This window comes from Melospiza georgiana, chromosome 6, assembly GCF_028018845.1.
Source record: "Melospiza georgiana isolate bMelGeo1 chromosome 6, bMelGeo1.pri, whole genome shotgun sequence".
Lineage (NCBI taxonomy): Eukaryota > Metazoa > Chordata > Aves > Passeriformes > Passerellidae > Melospiza > Melospiza georgiana.
The window spans coordinates 46,677,751-46,694,486 of NC_080435.1; the positions used below are offsets into that span (position 1 = coordinate 46,677,751).

Consider the following 16,736-nt stretch of genomic DNA (forward strand, 5'->3'; position numbering starts at 1 on the left):
AAATCTTTTAAAGCTCTTTTTGGAATGCAATCTTGATAATAGAATTATTTTCTTTTCTCTAATTAACTCTTTCCAAAATCCATTATTTAATTAGTCAGTATTAAAAAAACAATCAGACATTTGGCAATGTGGGAGCTGGCGGAATGCTCTGAAGATAAGATCAAGTGGATCCAGCATTAATCTGTTTTCCATTCCACAGAATATCCTTATCTTGAAAAGGACATAGTGGTTGTCAAGGAGATTTGGCAGATGTGCTAGCTCAATCTCTTGAAATGCAATAGGACACTCTCATTGCAGTCTTTGTGCCACGGGAATAAGAGAACGAGATGAAAACTATAAAAATGCCCCTCATTAATGGGGACTGTAAGCATCTAATGGAAAAAGCTGAGCTTTGCTACATTTCATATAATTGTTAGGCTCACACTTAAAGGGGAAAACACAGATTTTTTACTGGAGTAGCTGGCCAGTAAACCCTTCACTAAATCCCTCCTTTTAAAAACTGACCAGATTGTTAATGCAAATCAACTTTGGAGTCTTCGTGCTTCTTTAATCCTTCAGGGTGAAATTGTAATCAACATAATTTGATTATTGATGTTTAAAAACCCTCTAGCAGTAATGAAAGGCAAACAATTGCACTGACTTTGTTAGATGCAATTGAATGTAAGCCACAAAGACTGTGCTTCTGAATGAAAATAAAAGGTGTAAATCAAAGACTTCCATCTTGAAACTTATGAAGCTCAACATACAGGCTGCATTCTTCTTTTACAAATTCTTCATTACACTTCTTAATGAATGTGAAAATTCTGGAAATAATATCTCAAATCTAGCAACATTTTCTCAGAATGCTATTTCCTGTTTTTCCAACATAACCAGCTGGTATCACATCTGTGTTCCCTCAAATTTAAGAAAAAAATAGTTGAATGAGAGCAAATAAAAAAATAAATGCCCAGATCTACCAGAAATTAGAGTGGAAAGCTGGAGAAGTACAAGAAGAATTTGACAAAAATGATTCCTCCTGCAAGAATACTTAGCCACTACTTGAATCCAAGAAGTTTCCAATACTGAAGCAGCTTATGGTTTTTTACTGCTGCTGGACCTATCTTGCAAAAATCAAGTGTCAGTTTATCTAAATGCAATTGTTTGTATAAAATCCACCACTCTGACTATGCAATTCCTAAAACACATGATGACTGCAGCTAGCTGTCATTAGGACCAAGCTTGGAAGATCATATGGAAACTTAGGAGCAACTGACTACTAGTGAGCAACATGGAGAACAGAGACACTACACCAACACAAAAACAACTCCACTGCCTCCTTTCTACTCCCAGAAACACTACAGGACACCGAAATGTAAAGCAACACCCATGCTGGGGCACTCACCACGAGACATTGTCTCTCCCAATACACACGGCACAATAAGGAAATGGATTGCAAACATTTAAGGTAGGTGTCAGTGAATTTACAGAGGAGAGACACTGCTGTGAAATGTGATCTTCCTGTCTAACAAATCATTCAGACAAGAGCTCAAAAATGTGCATATTATTATAAAAAATTAAAATAGTTGTCCCCATAGCTCCCATTGGCTAAAAAAAGTGGACCTCTTCCTTTGAAATCAATGACTGGTCTAAGCAGCAAAAGAAAATACTGCATGACTTAATGGTCATGGTGTTGGTACATGATACCAGTTTAAAACCATTCATTTAAGTTCATTATATTGTTTCCATCTATATTTAATTAGTATCCAGCACAATGACATAGGCGTGCAATGGTTTTAACAGAGTGCCTGTTATTTAACCTCAAGCTTGTTATTTAACCTCAGTTTCTGACATCAATCCACACAACTTTAATGTGTACCTCTGAAAGACTATCTCAAAATTAATTATTCATCTCCTGAGAAAGCGTCTTATGTACATTTACTATGCAAGGCAAAAGCATAGCACACAAGAATCTTTAAAATATACAGTGTTTAAACTAAGCATACAATTTTAATATCCAAGTAACATCTTGTATATATCTTAATAGCCATGGACTACCTTGAATTTAGAACATATAAGGTAGTAAGTGGAAGTTTCTATAATCTGTTCTTTGCACTGGTACACAAATGAGACAACTATCAAATTTTTTTTATTAGTCAAGGTATTTATCAACTTTCCAGAACCAGGTCCATCACCTACAAAAAACCTCATGGAGTATTACCATTGCCAGTGAATTCATACATGCTTTCATGTTATTGTTTCCTTTCTGTCCTTTAAAATTTTCATTACTAAGATTATTATTTAGGAGGCAAATCTAGAATTGAAGTTTCCCATTGTTATCCATTGTTCCCTGCACATGAACTCTGTGCCTTTACTCCTAAACCCTGCTTATTTTTCATCTTTTCCTACTTTTCATTCCTATTTTTATTTTAAGTGAACTCCCTAATCCTCTTCCAACTCTTAACTTCTGTGCTTTCAATTTTTTGTTTCTACTCAAATTCAGATGGAAATCTGCAGGAAACTCTACTTTCCTCTCTGTTGGTATTGCTATGACAGAAAACAGATAATCTGTCTGAATTAAGAATTCTTATTTTGCTTGTTAGTGTTAAAGTTGCTATCTGTTTCCTTGGTTGCTCATACTGGGAGACCATGCCTTATTTTTCACATTGAATTATTTTTAAAATGAAAAATGTTTTTTCAGCTAAGGGAACCACAACAAAGAGAACCAACCTTTGAAAAGAACAGGTTTTCTGTATTAATGCAGACAATGTCTTAATAATAACTAATAAATCTGGAGCTGGACTATTTCTCCACCTCACTAACATGCTTTAGAAACCGTTTTCCAGTATCTCAGATATCTGCTGGCTATGCTGCAAGAAAAGAATGGTATTTATGCAAATAATGAGACATCTTCCTTCAGTAAGGTTACAGTTTATGTCACATCTGTTGAGGAGTCATGATGCAGGATGATGAACAGGTATGCAGGGATGACAATTCCAACACTAGCACACTGAAGAGAAATTTCTATAAATTCCCTACTACAGGGCACACTGTCCCTTCAAAAAAAATAATACACCATAAATCTTGTAGCTTGCACTTGCATTTCCTTTGGGCAAGAAGGACATAATTTATAAAATTAAGTATATTAATTAATTTAATTAAGTAGCCACAAAATAGCATGATAATATTTTAGTACAGCTGAAGAGATATTGTCATTCCAAGTTTCCATATGTTGGGCTTAGAGTAGTCTGTCAATATTATCCTTTAAAGTAATTTTTAATTGAAAAACAAGGTTTCATTTTGTTGGAAAGAAGTTTCCATATTTTATTGGGGTTTTTCTTCCCCTGAAATCAGTGAGATTTGTAGTGACTCTAATCTCATGTAAAAATGAATTTCAAAGATATGAACTAGTGTTCATACTTAATTTCAGTACTGCAAAGTACAATTCCATTGAGCCTAGATGACACAGCCAAAAATAGAAGGCTAGATGAGACCTACTCCAAGGTCATCTGAGCTCTGCCCATTGATGTTACTGAAGATAAGGATGTTACTGCACTTCAAATTTGATCTTATGGTCAACTCAGAACTGACACAGCACATAAGGGAATGGAGCAACAAGCTCTCATCATCTTCTGTTTATCAGTTGTCATTTCATACTTAAACAGCTGAAAAGCACTGCATTATTCTGAGAAATAAACTGTTGCAAGTCTAAATAGTCCAAGTAACAAGTATGTTAATATGCAGGACAGCTGTCTCCTACAGCACCTACAGGATGGGAGAATATTTTGGCATCAGTTTTCAACAGGAGACTAAGTACACTTTTCCCTCTGGGAATTGAGATCTGCATAGGCAATGGCCAATCATGACAGGAAAACACAGAAAAGAACACTACTGAATACATATTATGAAGACTGAAACCAGATCTGAAGTTATAGAGCAAGAATAACTCCATTCTGTAAATACTCCCTCATACTTCCTGATTCATAATTTGGTCCCTCTTGAATACATTTTATATTTCTACAGATGCATACAGGACAGTATCATTGTCTGGGTTTATCTGTAATTTTTTTTTTAATTTATATATACATACACTTTTATGTATATAAAGAAATCTTAAATGCAAAATGCAATCTGGGATACATTTCACACACAGATACTCTTCAAAATTCATCTTTGTTCATAACAAGAGACAGTGTCATTATACAAGTGACAGAATAAGCACTCCAATCACTTTTGAATTATTAGCTCACTCTACAAGCTGCAGTCATCCTGAATGGGTACTTCTAAATCTTTGGTAAACCAAGAGTCTGCTTACCACAACTGACTGCAACCTCTCCCACACACATAACATTCATCACTTCATCCCCTCCACTCTACCTGATTAAATCAAGAGTGACTCTTACACTTCAGTTACAAACACCAGGCCACCCAGTCCAACAGGCCAGTTAAAACAAACATATTCTAACAAGCAAGAATCATTAACTGTTATTAATTTTTATCTAGAATTTTGAAGCTGCAATATCAGAACTCATATGCTTGTTTTTTCACACCATGTTGAATTGCTAAGATTGAAACTTCAAATATTATCAAGAAGGTGCAATGCTTTTCAAAACAAAAATTAACATTCAACCAGCAAATAATATAGGTTCATAAAGTGACCTTAGCAGTTCCATGCTCCATAGGTTAAACCAAACAGAACCTGGTTGGCTTTGTTTTTAAGTGATACTTGCACAATTAGAAGTCAAATACTGCCTATTACCAAATGAGAGGTAATGAGGATTTTCAGAGTTTAGTATGTACAAATCAGATTGCAAACCAAAAAGTGGGGTTTTTTGCTGCCTATTTTAATCACAAACCCAAATGCTTTAAAATAACATGGAAAATGTAATTAAAACCTACATAGCAAAATTATAATCACTTTATATTCATATTAAACATTTCAATTAAAAGAAAGTATTACCAAGCACTTTGGAAAATTTTTGTTAAACTTTCACTGACATGTCTTCACTTTCCAAATCTGTGTACTGTTCTCAAAAAATATTTCAATATGACATCATGAGTATCACTGAAACCATTTAGGAACACAGCCAAGGTGACCTTGCTTTGTTCTTTCTGGCTTTCCAGAATCTATTTAACATTCAGCATTAATTTAGAAAGGGACACTTACAGCATGGGCTCCCTGTATTGTCCTGACGAGGTTGATTCCCTTCCACACATAAATATCTCCGTTCAGGGCACCCGAATACGTCACCTCGTCCCTTGCACAGGCCAGGCACAGGATTGTCTGGAGATCACCGGTCTTGCCAAAGACACCACGTTTTGGTGTCAAGGAATTGCCACACAAGCTCCAGAACTGCAACATGAAGTGATTTAGAAATGGCTATTTTGCTAATACCTTATAATTTAATATGCAGATCTGAAAGAGAAGTACCTTGCCTGCAAAAGAAATCACCCCCTTTTCCATGTCTCAGTTCTCCAGTTTAACAGGGTTTTATGCTATTAACCAACTTTATCTTTCCATAAGATCATCACAACAGAGTAGCTGGGAAGGAATTTTGGGATATCAGTATAAAATGAAACTAAAATTCTTTCAAATAATAATTTGTGAGTCAGTTGTATTCTCAGTTATTTTTGAAAAGTATTTCATAATAGAATTATCATATCTTTCTTTGATGTAAGACTTTTATGCTGAAAATGGTGCATTTGTACTTTATGTTACTTTATACATTTAAAGATGCCACCTAAGCATGCAGAATTCTGATGAGACTCTATTTCCTCTGTTTGAAGGCAGCTGGTTTTTTTGCAGATGTATTTCCCATCAGGACCATAGATCACACGGAGTAGCCATCTGAGGCAGAGATTTTTAAGAACTTTCTAATAAACCATTTGTGTGTAATTGCAGCAATCACACAAGTGTGAATTCCCTCCTAGGTCACCCAAGATGTACCAATGAATCCTGAACTAAAGACAAAGTCTCTTGTCAGAGCACAATACTTGTCAAGTAAGTCTCTGTCGGGAGTTTAGTTCAAGCATGGCTTAAAGAAAAAGGCCATGAACATGGCTTAAAGAAAAAGGCCATGAAGCCATACAATTGAGAGAAAAGTAACAGGTAGCTGTGAAGCAGTTCCCAGCCTGACTTCTATAAACAATTAGACTCTTTCGGGCATCACTGTATAAACAATAAAGTTCTCAGGCAGTCTTCTCATAACAAGTGTAACACTCTCTCTGGGAAAAGATGGCACCCTGAGAACAGATGTGGAAGTTTTGGGAACCGTTCGCATCACAGTGAGAACACTGGTTTTGTTTTGTGTAAACAATCAACGGTGTAGTAAAACAAAAGGTGTGGTTAGAGTTTTCTCTGTTAGCCTATCATAAACCTGTATTACAGAATATGCATGAAGTTCGTTAACACTATTATTTAAGCTGACTGATCGATCAATAAATCGAGTTCGATGCATCACAGGATGGTCGTTCTCCCCTCACTTCAACAAATGGTGACCACGCGGACGTGATAGCGGACACTACGATCGCGACCACCACGGGGATTGCGAACACCACGAGAAGTGAGGACTGGTTCAGGCTCCGAAGCAGCGGGAGCGGCAAATAAGCGCGAAACCAAAGCGGAGGAAAAAAAGCCGCCGATACGCGCCGTGCCCTGGCGACCATATAGATGGGACCAGCTGATACGTGTGGCCGATGTCTGGAAATCGCTGCTAGGTAAAAGTGCGCACTTAAAAAGAGGTATGGAAAGGCAAGCCACATATGAACTTTTTATTATGTTTTTGCAAAAAAGGCAAATTAAGGGAATAGACTTACGGAAGGAATTGCAAGGTCTTTTGGCTTATGGTCTGGAATGGGGAGTCTTCGTGAATCCCCACACAGTTTACGAGTTAACGGAATTGCGTGAATTCGGTGATTTATTGTCAGAGGCTGCTTTAGAGAGTGGTAAAACTGCCAAGAAGCTAAGCAGGCCATGGCGAGTGATATATGGTGGACTGTTTTACTATCTCTCTGAGTGCAAGACAGCGGCCGCAGCCCGTGGAGCTTGCGAGTCTGTGCTACTCCGAACTCGGCACGGGCGCTCCGCCATGGCGAGCAGCCGCGGCGAGCGACGCGGGAGCGGAGGCAGCGGCGGGGAGAGCGGAGCCGCCGCCGCGGGAGCCGAGGTGCGCCGCCCCGGGAGAGAGCGAAGCCGCCGCGGGGGGAGCCGCCGTGGGTGCAGCGGTGCCTGCAGCAGAGTCAGCCTGCCGGTGAGTAAGCAAAGAGCCCAGCGCAGCGGGGGGGTTTCGCCCGCTCCGACACACGCGCCGCGGGACTGGAGCGCTTTTTGCAGCGGGAGCGTTTCTCCCTCCCCCCACAGCCGGCAAAAGCTTCAGTTTAAGACCTAACAGCCTAATGGATGTAACTTTTGTCAGCAAAAGGAAAAGATCCCTGTTGAAATTAAGAAACAAGTGATGGTAAACAAGGAAAGTTAAAGGCACTTTTGTTCTTCCTGGCAGAGACTATGAAACAGGAATCAGCATACTGTATGCATGGGTCAAATTTCGGCCGATTTGGCTCGGCATTGGTTATGCTATCTTGAAATCACCTGCATTAACAAAAACTTTAACATCAGAAGCCCGGATGGTTCAGTCAGTGGAACATCAGACTCTAAAATTATATTTTGAAAAGTTTAAAAATGTTAAGATGTGTTGGATTGATTGTATGAGTGAGATTGTATGAATGTGCTTTTTGGTATAAATGCTGCAGCAGAAACGTGAGAAAGGTTGTTTTGATTTAGTGTTTTGGAGTCAGGCCTGTGGGTGAGTGATAGTGAATGCTATATTTTATGTTTATAGTAAGTTATCTGTTATTAAGTAGTTTAAGTTAAATTATTTATTAAGTGCCGTTCTATTAAGGTTAAGTTTGTTAAGTTTATTTTCTGTTAAGTTCGAGGTCTGTTAAGTTTAAATTGTATATTAGGTTTAAGTTAAGTTAGATTCTGTTAAGTTTAAATTATATTTAGTTTAAATTGTATAGAGTTTAAAGTCAGCTGATTTTATTAAAGTTTTATTAGATTTAAGTGATCTTACATGATTTACAAATAAGTCTGTTATTTAAAGTCAGTTAAGTTTTGTTATAGTTAAGTTTTATTAGAATTAAGAGATTTTACATGTAAGTTCTGTTGATTTAAAAATCTATTAAGTTTAAGTAAAGATAAGTTTAAGTAATGTTAAGATCTATTAAGTTTAAATATTTTAAGTTTAAGTATTTTAAGTATAAGTGCTATTAAGTTTAAGTGATGTTAGATAGATTTATGCTTTTACGATAGGCGTTTATTTTATGGCTTGTGTGCAAAGTGTTGTTGTGAACTTCAGAGAAACCTTGCTAGCTGAAAATACTATTTAACTATTAGAATTGCCTATTCTTATGTTGCAAAGAGTGTAACACAGCTAGCCCATAGAATTTTGAAGCCAGTTAAGTTCTGTTAATTTACAAATAAGTCTGCTAAGTTAAATATTTTAAGTGCTTTAAGTGTATACTATTTTCTCACCACTCCAAATCAACAAAGGATTGAGAATCGCCCAGCTGATGCCATTTCAGCCAAATGACTAAAGGATTACAGACTGTAAAACAGATTTTGAACTTTTCTGAGAGGCCCGGGGAAGGGGTGGATGTGAAAATCTCAAGGACAAAAAGGATTGTTTTCAGACTTGCCGTTCACCTCCTCTCCAGGTTCACATGAATGAAAACAGCTAGCAGCTGTCTTTTCTTAGTCCAATTACCACCTATCTTGCAATGCCTGATAAGGCCGGACATTGTGGCTCAGCTGGGGGTGCGTTTAACCCTTTGGGATAAAACGCCGTTGCCGGAGGACCAGAGAACTGATTGACATTATTGAATCATTATCATCTTTCCATATAAAAGGACCGGCAAGAGAGAATTGTCTTGAATGTCACAGCCCAAATTGTGCCGCTTGGGTTGCACTGTGTTGTGGGGGTTGTGACAGGACCTTTTGGATGGATCAGTGGTCACTTTTTCATTTATGGTGTAATACCTGTAATTATGAACATAACTGGGAACATAATTGGGAGTGGGCACTACGGAATGAAACAGGACTAAACACTGCCTCAGCTTTAGGTCTTTATGAGTCACATGAGCAGAAAATCTTAGCTTATTATCGGTGGGAGGTACAGTGTATTTTGAAAAGGGTTAAAGCTCAAAGTGCATCATATATAACCTCTGTAAGGTGTAAAAAACTGGTGCCTTTAACACAACATTCCGTTGTAGGGCCTATAAAAGGAGATCCCAATCAGGCATTAGATAACTGCATTAGAAGGTTACAAAGGTGTGGTCTTCAGGTCTCAGGAACAGTAAGGTTAAAAACAGTTATAAGAAAAAGAAGGTCAAAGTAAAAACAGAAAAGTGAGGTTTACTTTTATTATATTACTTGGTGTAGTGGTAGCTGAAGAATTAAAAGTAACACATTTTAGTCAATCTAGAGATAATGTATGGTTAACACTTGCTAGGCAGATTAATCAGACATCGCTTTGTCTCAGCATTGGAGGAGTTACTAACCCCTTTCGAACATGTTTGGTAGGACTTCCAGTGTGGTCTCCTCAAGAATTCTGCAGTTTTATTAATAACCGTGCCTTATGTATGCGCAGTATGGTAAATATTAAATTGCCTAAAGGGTATACTGCCAGTCAGAGTGACGGCTACCGTCAATGCCTGTTAATTCAATCACTTAATACTCCTTTGCATTCTCCACCTGAGGAATTAGAGCTTTTCGGGAGTGCAAATGCTAGCATGACCAGCACTTCTGACGGTGGGTGGTTTAGCTTTGATTATTCTAATCCTCAAAAGATGAATCAACATAAACAAACATGGGCTACCCTGGATTCAGCTCTAAAGCCAAACATAGTGTCTAAACAACTCTACAACCATTGTAAAGGCTCTAGCATCATAACACCTAAGAAATTACCTATGGTATATTTCTAATTTGCGGAGATAGAGCCTGGAATGGTATACCTGCCCAACCTCAGGGTGGACCTTGTTATTTAAGCAAGTTATCTCTATTCCACCCTAATATATCTGTGCTAATGCAATTAAGCCATAAGATAAGCAGGCAAAAGCGTAGCTTACATAATTTAGACTGTAGTCAAATAGGAGATCCGTGGTTCTGGAGTAAATTTAAGCAAGTGATGGTTTCAGCTTTCCTACCATGGGGTGCTGCCAGCAAAGCATTGACTCTAGCAAAGCAAATAGGGTGTTGGGCTAAGGGTGAACTGAATAAAACTTCACAGATATTAGATATGTTAACTTCAGATGTACAAAGTGTTAATCACGCTGTTCTACAATATAGAGCTGCTATAGATTTCTTATTATTAGCACAAGGCCATGGGTGTGAAGAGTTTGAAGGAATGTGTTGCATGAACTTATCTGATCATTCTGTATCTATTCATGCTAAGTTAAAAGAGCTATGGCTAGGATTTAACAAACTTAAGGAAGAAGAAGGATTAGGTATTGATGAGTGGCTGAAAAGTTTCGGATTGGGACCCTGGCTAAGAAACCTTATAACATATGCTATAGGGGTATTAGGGGTACTCTTATTACTTTTACTTATATTACCTTGTTTCTGTAGCTGTATCCAAAAGATGGTTAATAGGATGATAGAGAAAACCTGGCAGGCTAACCTCCTTTCTCAAAAAGAAAAAAGCGGGGGAAATGTCGGGAGTTTAGTTCAAGCATGGCTTAAAGAAAAAGGCCATGAACATGGCTTAAAGAAAAAGGCCATGAAGCCATACAATTGAGAGAAAAGTAACAGGTAGCTGTGAAGCAGTTCCCAGCCTGACTTCTATAAACAATTAGACTCTTTCGGGCATCACTGTATAAACAATAAAGTTCTCAGGCAGTCTTCTCATAACAAGTGTAACACTCTCTCTGGGAAAAGATGGCACCCTGAGAACAGATGTGGAAGTTTTGGGAACCGTTCGCATCACAGTGAGAACACTGGTTTTGTTTTGTGTAAACAATCAACGGTGTAGTAAAACAAAAGGTGTGGTTAGAGTTTTCTCTGTTAGCCTATCATAAACCTGTATTACAGAATATGCATGAAGTTCGTTAACACTATTATTTAAGCTGACTGATCGATCAATAAATCGAGTTCGATGCATCACAGGATGGTCGTTCTCCCCTCACTTCAACAAGTCTCCAGATAAACACTGTGGTTTCTGAGATCTCTGCAAACAAGAAGCACTTGCTTTCAAACCCTCCTGTCCAAACATGTAAATGTGCACTAGAAAGTGAAGCTGCTGAAGTAATCCAATGTAAAACAAGAAAGCATCATCACTGACAGGTTATTGTCTCAGCATACAGAGTTTCCTGCATATGTGTTTAGGGAACTGTATTTCACAGCAAGGCGCTCTGTTACCAATAATCAATTCAAAATTCTGAGCAGACTTCAATAATTATGGGACAATGTAACAAGTTAGCATGAACAGATTTCTGTACAGTATTTTTGCAATACTGTAATTCAGAAATAAGCAGAAATTACCATTACTGATTAGAGTAACTAGTACTGATTAGACAAATCCCAGTATCATAACTAGTTGTGCTGGTTTGGGCTGGGATAGTTCATTTTCTTCACAGTGGCTGGTATGGTGCAGTCTCTTGGATTTGGCTGAACACAGTGTTAATAATACAGAGATGGTTTTGTTATTGCTGAGCAGGGCTTGCACAGCCAGAGGCCGTTCTGCTGACCTGCTGCAACACTGGTGAGGAAGCTGGGGGTGCATGGAAGGCTGGGAAGAGACATAGCTGGGAGAGGTGACCCCAACTGACCAAAGGGATATTCCAGATCAAATGGCATCATGCTCAGAACAAAGTGAGGGGAAGAACTGGGGGGAGTATTTGAGGGGATGGAGCTTGTCTTCCCAAGTCACCCTTATGTGTGCTCTTGTGGAGGCGGCTGAACACCGGCCTGTCCCTGGGAAGCAATGAATTAATCTCTTGGTGGGCTTTGCTTGCATGTGCAGGTTTTGCTTTCTCTATTAAACTGTCTTTACCTCAACCCATGAGTTTTCCAGCTTTTACTCTTCAATTCTCTCCTTAGTCCTGCTAGTGGTGGAGTGAGTGAGCAGCTGTTTGGGGCTTAGCTGCTGGCTGGGGTGAAAACCTCTATGTAGGCTTTAATTTATATTTTTTTAACTAAAAGACAGACCATGTTGTTGCTTGAGAAGCAACTACAGTCACTGCATAAATGAAACACCTAGCTCCAATGTGAAAGTGGGTGATGTATCTAAGAAAATTCCTCAATATCAGTTCACATGGAATTATCTATATAGCTTGATTAAGTAGTTACAAGTTGCATAAAATATAATCTGAGAAAAAATACAGTGTTAAAAACATGAAAGTAATTCTTGATATCTGAAAGAACAGGAAGGTGTGGTTTAAAAAAACACACATCAACAACAATCTCTTGCCTGATCCAAATGCCTAAATACCTTTAGAATTCTGAGTTTCCATACTGGTTTCCCAGAGGAAACAGCAGTTATTTTTAAAATAATGTTTCTATTTAGAAAGGCTTTGTAGAGCTTTAAAAGTTGCTCAAACATTTGCTTATCTAAATAGATACATTTTGATATCATAAAGACATCTTAAATGTACTAAATCACTGCTGGCAAATATTAGCTTACTATTGGCATAAAGGTCCTCTTAGAGAAGTAGAAAAAAAGTCATTATTAAACAAGTTATTGGAATTCTCTAACTGACACGCTAAACGCTTGCATGCCAAATCAGACTTATGCAATGTAGCCAACAGATTTAACACTTACTCCAGTAGGCCACTAATACATATTATTCTACAAGTTCATTGTATAAAAAGCAACAACACATTTCCCCCACATGGGAACCTCCACACAACAGCAATACAGAACTTTCAAGGTGCCATCTACTGCTGTGATGTGGTAACACAGAAAACTGTGCATGGGAGAAGACAGTGACTTTTGACTGATGTGAAACATGGCTCCTAATCATTGATAATCCTGCTGCAAAGTTAAACCTGAAAAAAAAAGTTCCTTCTGCACAAAATTTGCTACATGGATCAAACAGAGCATGCTTGAAAAATACATGAATTGTCCAAATTATGAATTCCGTAACAGGTACAGAATGCTCCAAATGACAAAGGTTACTAATACAAGCAGGGCAAAGGATTAAAAGAAAGAAAAATGCTGCTTCTCTTCTTTTCTCTTTCACTGTCTCCCCATGCCCTCTCTAAATGGTAAGAAATGGTTTTTCTGTTCATTTCAGCTCTGCAGTGCAGCAATTCATTCATTGTCTAAGATTCAGAAACTTGAGTACCTGGAGTCACCTTAAACGTGGGCATCCTGTCCTACACTACTTTGGATTTCAAACAGTGTGTTTCAGAGAACCTAAATTTTCAATTATATTACAGCCATTACATACAATGCTACTGACAACTGTTTCATTCCTACTACAGTACTTCTACCAGGACATGAAGTCTTTGAGCAGGGAGGGTCTGTTTTTCACTATAAAGATCTTTTAACGTATCTAGTGTAGTCAGGTGTGATTCATGATTGCAGTTCTAAGAACTAATATTGTTCTTACACAACACCTTCCATATTATCATTCTAGATTCCTTTTAGATTCTATTTTTATGCATTTTATAGAGCATATATTACTGCAGCTTAAATTTTTTATAAATGAAGAGTAATTTCATTACCTTGATGTGTTTTACACCACAGCTGACGAGCTTGTTTGGCTGGTATAAATCCCAAGAAATATCAAATATCTGCACAAAAAAACCAAAGGATGTTAGCAGTCTTTCTAGCACAGGACAGTTAAAACAGTAAAAACTTCTAGCAAATTAACAGGGAGTCTGAAATGTTTTAAATGGATCTATTGGAAAGACTTTTTTATCCTCTTATTCCATATTGAAATTTCAATATACACCCAATATAGTTCTGGCTTTTTTTTCCCTAGAGTAATTAAAACACATGATAAAACAACATTAAGGTTCATTTACAGACTAGAAAAAATCAAGCAATTATTTGCATTTTGATTTCCCATATGGGGATTAGGGTCTAAGAAGTGCATTAATTATGCACTTCTCCTACATGTTTTCAGTCTCAACAAACCATATACAAATAAATATTGAGTTACACATTTTATTCTAGAAATAAATGCACACATCTTAAATATCTTCACATCTTTTTGCATATCAACCTTTAGGCAAATTCAGTTTCTAAAACAAAATGGGTTTTGCTCAGACATAGGTCTAGTACATATATAGACACAGTTTAACAAAATAAAACTACACTGATGCCCAGACTATTTAGTTGTACTTACTCTGTCTGTATGACCAGGAGCCATTGATAACAATTTTCCTTTTCTCCAGTCCCATACACAAACTGTGTTTTTCGAATCCAAACCAACCGAGACCAGACGCTAAAAGTGTCCAAATTAAACAAATAAAAATAACTCAATATATTCACGAAATCTAAAGGCATTATTTTGAATTGCAAAAAATGTGTAACATATTTGAGACAGAAGCAATAGCTCCATTTTGATATAGAAGAAAACATAAACTATATCTTACACCAAAGCTTGCATAGATGCATCTTTTCAGGTACAGCATCATGGCCATAAAGATCTTCTTAGATAACAACATATTTCTGATCTATAGAGTTTAATATATATATAATTCTATATAGCACACAGGGCAAGCTGCAGTCAGGAGACATTTGCAAAAAAGGAATAATCACTGACCTTAATGAAACTGTATGTTTCATTACCTTTAACTATATGTAACTTGCAGAATTTAGGATTTATTTTGTAAGTTCAAGAGCCACAAATAAAAATATTTTCTTCAATCTTCTTGAAAACAAACAAAAGATCAAAAACAATTAAATGTTTTAAAAGTTTTTTGCTTAATTCTTCAAGACCTATATGAGGAAATATTTCTTTCCAAATACTTTCTCAAACAGAATTAAATATAATTTTATGAAGTCTTTATTATTCAGAAAGAGGTTGAAGCCATTTCCACTGTAAAACTAGGATAGACAAAAAAGATTATTCAAAAAAAATCAAGAAAAATAAAATGTTGAGATCTTCCTGTGCTTGGCAGCCTGTCTTGTCTTGACTGTGAAGACACCTTGCACAGATTTCTTGACACAAATGATTGACTAAATCAGCCACTTGTATTGTATCTGTTAACCAGTCAAAATGCTATTTATCCTATAGAAATTCTCAACAGAAAGACTAATAGGATTCAATTATTAAAAAAAAAAAAAAAAAAAAGCTGAGTGATTTGGCTCAATTTTTAAAGAAAATTAGTATTTTTGTACCATTTTTGCATGAATTGTGCCATCTTGATGTTGATAAATAAATTTTTTTCAAATCTTTTGGGCAAAGCTTTTTTCACTGTTCAGCAGTTAATACTTACACTCAATAAAGACAAATTTAGCTTCAATTTCTACATAGATTATCTAAGTGAGTTTATAAAAGCAAAACCAAACTCCAACCTTGAATTGTAATCTTTGTTCCTAAAGACAGAAACCTATTCCAAATAACATAATTCCTTTACTGTCTGAAAAGCTCTGGGATTATGAGAAGAAAAATAAACAAGTTAAATACAATTTCTACCCATGCTGCCTATGTATTAATACTACAAAATCTAACCTTTCTATTCCATCTTCGAAAAATCAGAGTATTTCAACCCTAATTTGATGTATCTTGACCTTAAATTAAGAAGGCCATTCAAGTGAGGGAGTAACACAAGTTTACACAACAAGAACAATGTAGAGAAAAGATATTGCTGTGAAGTAGAAATGCTGTTCTAGAAAGAAGCTGACTCTAGAAGCTGACTGCCTAAACAGTGAGAGGTCATTTCAACAAACTCAGAACATTCCTACAACAATTACAACATGTTTTAACAGAGACAAGTTACAGGTAGGCTTTCCTCTTGTGTTCAACACAGCTCTACTTGATATTCCCTTAAGGACAGCAACTGGTCTCTACAGTACATCCTCACTTGAGGGAACAGCAGTAACTGACAGACACTGACCTTTTTAGCAAGCAAAAGGAGCTGGGGACACAGCTAAATCTGAGTATCACATTGCAAGGCTGAGTGGGAAGGAAAGAAGTGTTTCATAGACCAGGAAAGCACATCTCCAGAAAGGATTTTCTCAGCTAATGCCTTTGTAGCTGCTACCTAACATGTAAATATAACCATTAAATTTTCCATTTCCAATACATCAGTCAAGAAAGTCTCTTTACTCAGAGGAGCTAGTGTCTGGTAAAAACAATCTCCAATATAGGTATCAGCTCTGAGAACCAATTTACTATTCAGAAAATGTTTAAAAGCAACAAAATTCCAATGAAACCTTTTTCTTGACTCTCAGATACAGGATACATGAGTCTGAACAAACAATCAAAACATGGAGAGCCACCAGTGAATACAAAGTGCATGACAGAGAAAGGGATACTGCCCGAAGGGGTCCAAGGTGAGACACACAACAGGGCTACCATCACTCTGGGCACAAGACATGTCCCTGCACAGGGGAGGGCCACTGTCTCCAGTCATTTGGTCTAACTCTGAACAGTGGCTCACAGAGCACAAGAACCTCCCCACCACCTCATCTCCATTCAAAAATCTTTTGAAGTTATAATTTTCTCGCCAAATGCAAATATTTGGCATTCATTAGTAATACAAATTGATCTTCCTCAACTTGAGAATAAGCAGATAGAACCTGAGACAA

At 37.1% G+C, this 16,736-nt stretch overlaps 1 protein-coding gene across 5 annotated transcripts in view; it reads right to left on the minus strand.

Moving 5' to 3' along the window:
• EML5 (EMAP like 5) overlaps positions 1-16,736 on the minus strand; it is a 99,618-nt gene that overhangs the window by 62,772 nt on the left and 20,110 nt on the right. For all 5 annotated transcript variants that reach the window (XM_058026821.1, XM_058026822.1, XM_058026820.1 and 2 more), the window contains exons 3-5: positions 14,326-14,424; positions 13,700-13,768; positions 5,144-5,329 (exon numbers count right to left, since the gene is read on the minus strand). In XM_058026821.1, coding sequence (XP_057882804.1) covers positions 5,144-5,329; positions 13,700-13,768; positions 14,326-14,424 — 354 coding nt within the window. The remainder of the gene's footprint in view (positions 1-5,143; positions 5,330-13,699; positions 13,769-14,325; positions 14,425-16,736) is intronic.